Here is an 8,124-nt window from a genome sequence, read left to right as displayed (position 1 = left end):
AGCGTTATTAGCAGTAGATTATATATCTGATAATTTAACCAAAGAACAAATTCTGCCTTTGATATCAGTATTAGCGACTCTCATGTTAATTGGAGCTGCAGGGTACGGAATGTCATATCTAGTGTGAGTAGAATTAAATTATGATAATATGATCTAATTTCAGTGTTGCAACAAAATATTAATTCAATGGAAAACTAAATGTTAATATTAGTAGATCATCAAAAAAACAGATGTCATAAAATGATTACTAATTTTTTCAAGCACATATTAACCATATGTGCATTAAAAATCATTATTACTTAAATAACACACTTTGCATTATATCGATTTGTTGAAAAATGTACGATTTTATATATTTTCTTGATATGCAGCAAGCTAGAAGAGGCAAGTGTTCAAGCTGAACGTACCCAATGCAAAGATAATGCTAAGTCAATTTCATCACAACCGCAACTACGGTTACATGAATTACGGGCGGAGAAGTACAATGGATTGGTTCGACTTTTAAAACCAGGCTGTAGAACTATTATTCTGCTGGTTGATGCTCAAAGTCGATTAAAGTTATTGCCAGCTTTTCATAAAGCTGTGTGGCCTTACAGGTGCGCTTTGTCACGTTTCCTATCTCAGTTAGTATTTGCGCTACATAATAATTATACAGCAGGCTATTTTATACATCAAAATTTTAATGATATACAGTAAGCTGTGCAGGAAATATAAATGAATTTTTTTTATTCACAGAAAGAATAAAACGCTCATGTTTGCACATATGTCATTAGAGAAGGGTCTTGATTGGTACAAGAAACTGTTGTCACTCACTTTATCCGAGCAGAAGGATTTAAATATAAATGCCAAGAATTGTGTAGGCACTGTACTCTCTTTGAACGGACATCGAAAGTATTTCTGCATGTACCACGCTAAACATCCAGAATGTACCAAGGGTAAAGGTTCTAAGGTATATATAGATATTTTAAAAAGCTAGTCATTAAACAATATATTAATATAATTATTTTATATCATGTACACAGCGTATTGAAAAGATGACCAAGCAGCTTGCCCGAACACCAGAAGATCCGGAAGCTGGCGCATTTATTGGTTTCGAAAGTTCTAACGAATCCGATTTGTCTCAAGATGAGGTACATAATAAAAATGGCACTGATTTTTAACAATTTTCGTCGATAATAATTGTATTTATATATATTTCTAGGGTGGAAACAACGTTTTATATCAGGACAATCTTTTAGATGGTTTACCGATGTGGCTCGATAGATTATTTGAAGGATTAACGCATCGTTATTATATAAATTATTGGCCCGAGTTCACTGCCAAGTAAAGAGAGAAAGAAATAAAACGTTTCTTTTTTTTTATATATGTAAAGGAAATTATGTCGCCTAGGGACATATATCTTGGAAAATATGCTATCTACTTTGCTAATATTAGCAGATGTTTGATAGTTTGATAACTATCATTTTGCTTCAGTCGTTTGCTTACAATTTAATTAACTACATATTATGCGCAGTTGTTTTATTTTGATAAAAAAAGAAGATTGCTTTCAGATTTATTTTTTTTTTTTTGTTATATTTGTCTTTCATTTTTTTAAAAAAAGAAGCTTTTTTACAAATAGATTTAGATATGTTGAGAAATTCTATATATATGATTTTTATTATACACATCACATGCATATAGTACATTTACAAAACCATATTTCAGCAGATCTATATTTTCGAGTGTTTAGATATATAATATACTTATATATCTTTTCTTTCTTTTTGTAAGTTATATTACAATGTTTCACATAGAAAACATGAATTTATAATTAATTAATCACAGCAGCGCTACTTAGATGATAAAATGAATATACCAATTAATACGCAAGATACCACAAACTTGATGAAATTGAATGAATTATTTCTATTTATTTGTATATTGTTTCATGAATATATATAAAAAATAGAAGTGTATTTTTTTCAGAGATGTTATCGTCGTATATGGTATATTTAAAAACATCTGCTCAATCAGATTATACATATTTGTTTAATGTGCTCAAGATTGCAGATTTACGATTCACACATACATATACAATTTACATTTAACACAATAATGCTATATTGCTAAATAACAATAATACTAAATACTATATTCAAAGTCTTTGAATAGAAATATAACCAAGCGGAAAAAAATAGATTCAATGATATAAAATAAAAAGCAAAACTGATATTAGAAATTTATTCTTGTTTGTTTAACGGAAAAACAAGAATTATTAAAAAGAGTATTAAAACGTTATTTTAAAAAACTACGAAGTATTACTTAAATTCTATAAATACATTTTACACATATATATAATACATTTTACATATATATATATATGAAATTAAAAAAGAAATAGTCATATTACATATATATATATATGAAATTAAAAAAGAAATAGTCAAAAATTTTTTTCATAAAAAGTAGCATGCAAGAAAAAGTCCCTAGGTACCACAGTCTTCTCTATATTCTATATAAAAATAATAAAACACAAAGTTCGTCTAGTCAGCAGAATATTGCCATCAGGATATATTGTGATTCTAACGGATGCAATCCTATTGAAAGACAAAACATATTCATTATTTATTCTAATCATAAGCATTGTTTATAAATCTATTTACAGTTTCTTGCATTTTAACGTTTTAGATTGATCTTTAAGTATCGTTAAAAAAATACATTAAAAAAGTTATATAGAAAGAGAGAAAGACATATATATTACCATTAGGTAGTTAATCCATCCTTCTGGATATAGATCAACATTTTCTATGTACTATTTCGTCCGTTCCTATAACTATCGGAATACTCTTTTCTCTCGAAATTGCTTGTAATTATCTAGTCAAAACATTACTAAGAATTTAGCGGTATTTATATTGCGCAATACAAGTAAATAGAACATTTATATTTCCGCAGATAGAATTATAGAATCGTGATCGATCAATCGCGATTCTCTTTACGTTCGAATATATTGATTTTACGATATAATAACGATCGGCTACTTTTAATGTCGCAAATAAAAAAAAATGTAAGTGAGTCCATATTAATACATTTATATATCCTCTAAGGAAGCATATCTCTATCGCTTGTTCATACTCTGTTTGCACAATATTCGCTTATTGAATATGTTTTTTGTCGAATCCGAATGTTAATAGCACGCATATCTCTATTTACAGGATTTATATATTTTATCTATATATAGTTACCGTAAAATCGAAATATTAGCGTGAGAGTATATATGTAAGAAAAGAAATAATTGCCCTTATCACGATTTAATATACGTCCATTGCTTTATTTCCAATCATTTTACTTCTGTATCCACATTTGTATTAGTTATTCAATATTATTTAAATAATATAAAATATTATTTAAATAATAAATATTCTCTCAGCCAAATTATTTGATATTAATAACCTCATTTGCAGGTATATTTACTCTCCTCAAGCTTTTTTCTCATTTTCTTTGCAAACCGATAGATATATAAATACTTCATATTACTATAAGATTTATGCCTGCTATGAGAAGCTATTAGAAAATATATATATTGAATATATATTATAGAAATACAAGATACCGTGTAACATGAATTAATGCTGTTAAAAGTTACATGTGTTAACTCAATCGTTTATACTTTATATCCTTATATGATAATTAAAATCGAAATAAACGCATGTAGTTTAATAATTTCTACCCTAATAATATTAATCTCTCTCTTTCTCTCTGTCTCTCATTCACGGTGTGTTTTGTATAGTGCTTTTTTTACATGAAGATTTATATTTAAGTAGACATCCAGCCATGCTCTCTTAGATACAGTGATATATATTATCAATTTTGCGGTAACTATAAAATATGCTTTTTAGATTGTTAATTATTTTTCTTAAACATTACGTGATGCTTTCAAATTAGTTTTACGAAATATGCATATATATTATTTGTTATATGTCTTGTAAAGACAATTTGATTGCGAACATAATAGATATGGAATTTAATATGGAAACGTAATAGATTTAGGAATGTTGATTATATAATAAAGCGTGTGATATTTATTGTATGTTATCTGCATTATAGATATGTATGCATGTACATATCTTTCTCAATGTTTGCCATGCACTCATTATCTAATTTATGGATCTATATAGTTTTATTGCATCTGGAAATTATACAGAGTGTCTACTGTCTGGAAAAACATTTACACAACATTTAAACAACTTTGTGGCTTCGTATTTTTCCTTCGAGCGGAAAGCATTAGAAAATGTACATAACAAAAAAAAACTTATTTTAGAAGAAATTGCATCAAAAAATCTTTAAAATATTTTCTTCCTCTGGAATTTAGAACAAAAATATCTGGAAGATCAAGAGATTTTCAGGAAACTTTTTTACAAGATTTGAATAGACATCTGTTATGAACCATCCTGGACATATTCAGGGTGATCCTGAGGACGTTTTGTGCTGTCTGGGAGATCTTGTTGTAGGATAAAATTCTCTGTAAAAGGAGAGTAAATAAATGGAGTTGCGTACTCGCATGTCATATTGATGATTTAGTATTTAGTTCATAAAGAACATTGTTCGTGATGCAAATCTGGAAAGACTTCGCGCGCGCGCGCGCGTACATTAATATTTCAAATATATCCTGTAAAAGATATTCAGAATAAAAAAGAGATGAGATTCATACATATTTAACGATGAAACGAAAGAATTGATCGATTTACATAAAATAATTTTTCAAATTTACATGTAGGGATCGAATCGAAAACTTTGATCGCGCCGCGTTAAGCATTCTGCATTCCTACATTAGGTTAGTAATTACGTTCAATATAATTATTTTTAACAAAAGTTTTTGCAATCTTTTAAAAAAATTATAAATAAAAATAGTATTCTGTATGGAATTGCAAATCAGATTTACCAAAAGAAGCTTTTGATGCATTGAAAGTAAAGAAAAGAAAAGTCAAGGACCAATTATTTCTAATCTTGTAATAGAGATGACAATACATCAATAAATGACTTATGATGATAACAAGTACTACGAATATGTTAATTTAAGTTAATGAAGCAAATAGCAACATTCCATTTTATGCCAGAAATGTTTTAGTTTCCTTAAATGAATATTGGAAAATACCTATGGGTTAATTTTCAATACATATTTTGACTGCGATAAAAAGAGTTAAGAATTAGAAGTTTTAGAATTAATATATGATGCATACATATACATACATTCCTTATTTCCGATATGATAATGCAAGCGTAAATATATATATATATATATAGGTGTTAATTTTTCAAGATTAGTCTATCTTTTGAGTCATATATTATACATTCTGTAATTAAAGGAAAAAAATTTTACGTATTAAATTCTTACATGATAAAGTTAATGCGAGAAACATTTTAGGTGACAGAGAAAACCTCATTCCTCAATTTCTTTCACAAGGTCAGAGGCAAAGAATTGACGAAATCGACCTTGTAAAGCGTGACAACAACCTAGTTGTGACAGACGCTTTCACAATATACATGCTGTAAAATAAAGATAAGATCCGCTCACTGACTGCAGAGTGTTACCTTCGAAACGATGTAAGCATTAAAATCACTAGTTTGAATTGTTAATGAAATGAAGAATAATAAAATATTTTTCTCTCCTTCTCGCATCAAATAACATAAAATAATATAAAGTTCTTCATTCTTATTAAAACCGTTTAACTTTTTATAAAGAACTTGTGAGACAAGTGTAATTTCCCGCTTAGCCTTCTGAAGAATTAAAATCAAAATACGTTAAGAGCAAGTATCACAAAGAAAACGACTTAATTAAATTAAATATGCTTAATAAATTTTTCCAGATTTGTTTTTCAGATATGTAAAGAATGTATAGAATCAAAAAATTTAATTTTTATATTAAATATAAGATAGAAAACAGTTATTAAATGTTTAATCCAACATTTTCTAATCTGTTTAGCTCTGACAAAATTTGTGACGTTTCTTTAAAAACAAAGAAAGGTACACAACCCCTTTTATTAAACATATTCTCCGACGAAAATCTCGGCAAAGTATCAGAAACATTCTTCATCGTTTCCGATTGACAGAGCTTAAAAATTGCATTTATTCGCTACATAACTTCACGATCCGTCACTTTCCATTCTCCGAGTGATAGTCGGATTCTCAAGGGTCGGGAATGCACGAGGATATGCACACATGGAGCGAGCAGACATCGCGTTATCGCGCATCTCCTCGTGCATCGCAGACGTGATACGTATAAAACGCCGATGAGCAAAATTTTTGGCTCTCTGTTACGCGCGCACCGTCACGATGCCATTGTCGACATATTGTCGACAACGATGGATTTTCATCGCGATAATCTCTTTGAACTTTTGTTTCTCGTTGGTAAATACGTTCGTCAAACCCGACGACAATCCCGATATCACGCTCACAACAGTAAGTAGACTCTCACGGCTTTTCACTGTAGATAGATAAGTATAAATAGATATAATTGTCGTAATATAATTTTGGACCGCTGCCCAAGTATAAAACATGCTGCAATAGTGAATGGGATCTTGAATGTCAATTAAATTTTTACGTAATAAGCACATGAACTTACTCTTTCCTTTTATCTTGACATTTATGCTTGACATTTAAATGTGTATGTTCTTCAAAAAAATAGACTATAATGTCTATAAAGCGACCAAAGATATATCTAAATTGCGCTAATAACTTTTAGAAAATTAGAATTTTTTTCATGACTATATCTTTTACGCATCTTTAGAATTAAATTTTTGTTAAAATTAATTATATCCAAAATTGGGAAAGAGCTACTTTATAAAAGTAACTCGTTAGTCTTACTTATTGTTACCCATTTTAAAAATAATGATTCGTACAATTTCTGTACAATAATAAATTGTTACAAAATTTTCGTTACTTGTAATGCTATTACAAGGCCAAAGTTATACAATAAAATACACACACATATAAAATTTACATTTGTTAAATATTAATATATATAATTTCGATATTGATATTGCGATCAATATACCTTATGGTGTATAATAATTTTGATAATAATTCTAAATATTAATATCTTCATCAGAAAAAATTTATTCCAAAAACATTGCAAAAAAAAATCTTTTTTTCTTAGGATCTTATTGTAAATAGGAACGCACAACTTCTGTAAGTAAATAAAAGAGTATTTTCTATAAATAAAAGAGTATTTTCTTAAAATCGTAATATAATTAATCGTACGCTTCTAATTTTATGCAATTTCAAACTCGTGATATAATACGCTATTTTACGAGTCAAATTTGTTTCTCTGTTAAAGTTTATAAAAATTACGCATAATGTATTTTAAAATAAAAATCGTTAAACATCAAGATTGATCAGTAATTTTGAAAAGAATTTAAATTGCTTTTTATGTGTATTTGTTTGCATATATATATATTCCTTCACAGCTTTAATTCAATAAAATGTAGTAAAATTAGAATATAATAAATGCTATTATGCATCTTTTATGTATCGGATAGCCCGAACTGGTGACAAAATATGGGTACTCTGTGGAGATTCATGATATCCTTACGGAGGATGGCTATGCTCTGCAATTGCATCGAATACCGCGCGGCCGGGATGATAAAAAGGAAGTAAGATCCAAGATAAGAACGCCGATACTTTTGATGCATGGTCTAGCAGGTAGTTCCGCCGATTGGGTCCTTATGGGACCTGAAAAGTCCTTAGGTATGCTTATGCAGATTTTTTTTTCTCGGGCTGTTAAAAATATATTAATATAAAGATAATATTAACATTTGTTTGAACGAGATAACATAATGATTTATTATTTTTAGCATACATATTAGCCGATGCGGGTTATGATGTATGGCTTGGAAATAACAGAGGAAACATTTACTCGAGAAATCACATCTCGCTATCGCCGACTGATCGAGCTTTTTGGAATTTTAGGTAGCTGAAATCCTAAAAAAAAACAGCCGCGTAATTTTGAGATAATGAAAAGAATGTTTATCATATAACTCCCTTTTACTATATTAACCCAGTGCGTCTTAAAATTTATGATATTTAGCTTTCTTGATAAAGTGCAAAATTTAAAATAAAAAATTTTTAATTTTTTTAAATAATTTTTTT

The 8,124-nt window shown here is 28.6% G+C and overlaps 2 protein-coding genes across 2 annotated transcripts in view; both read left to right on the top strand.

Annotated features, from left to right (window-relative positions):
* LOC115245744 (dnaJ homolog subfamily C member 16) overlaps nucleotides 1-2,174 on the top strand; it is a 7,657-nt gene extending 5,483 nt beyond the window's left edge. The window contains exons 9-13 of the mRNA XM_029824193.1: nucleotides 1-123; nucleotides 372-596; nucleotides 736-949; nucleotides 1,023-1,130; nucleotides 1,202-2,174. Coding sequence (XP_029680053.1) covers nucleotides 1-123; nucleotides 372-596; nucleotides 736-949; nucleotides 1,023-1,130; nucleotides 1,202-1,327 — 796 coding nt within the window. The 3' untranslated portion in view covers nucleotides 1,328-2,174. The remainder of the gene's footprint in view (nucleotides 124-371; nucleotides 597-735; nucleotides 950-1,022; nucleotides 1,131-1,201) is intronic.
* Nucleotides 2,175-4,430: 2,256 nt separating this feature from the next.
* Nucleotides 4,431-8,124, top strand: part of LOC115245743 (lipase 3-like) — a 7,218-nt gene continuing 3,524 nt past the window's right edge. Inside the window, exons 1-3 of the mRNA XM_029824192.1 lie at nucleotides 4,431-6,435; nucleotides 7,515-7,722; nucleotides 7,830-7,944. Of these exons, the coding sequence (XP_029680052.1) occupies nucleotides 6,310-6,435; nucleotides 7,515-7,722; nucleotides 7,830-7,944 (449 nt within the window). The 5' untranslated portion in view covers nucleotides 4,431-6,309. The remainder of the gene's footprint in view (nucleotides 6,436-7,514; nucleotides 7,723-7,829; nucleotides 7,945-8,124) is intronic.

This window comes from Formica exsecta, unplaced genomic scaffold (genome assembly GCF_003651465.1).
Source record: "Formica exsecta isolate Colony F162 unplaced genomic scaffold, ASM365146v1 scaffold13, whole genome shotgun sequence".
In the NCBI taxonomy this organism is placed as follows: Eukaryota; Metazoa; Arthropoda; class Insecta; order Hymenoptera; family Formicidae; genus Formica; species Formica exsecta.
This window is presented reverse-complemented; position numbering and strand designations above follow the sequence as displayed.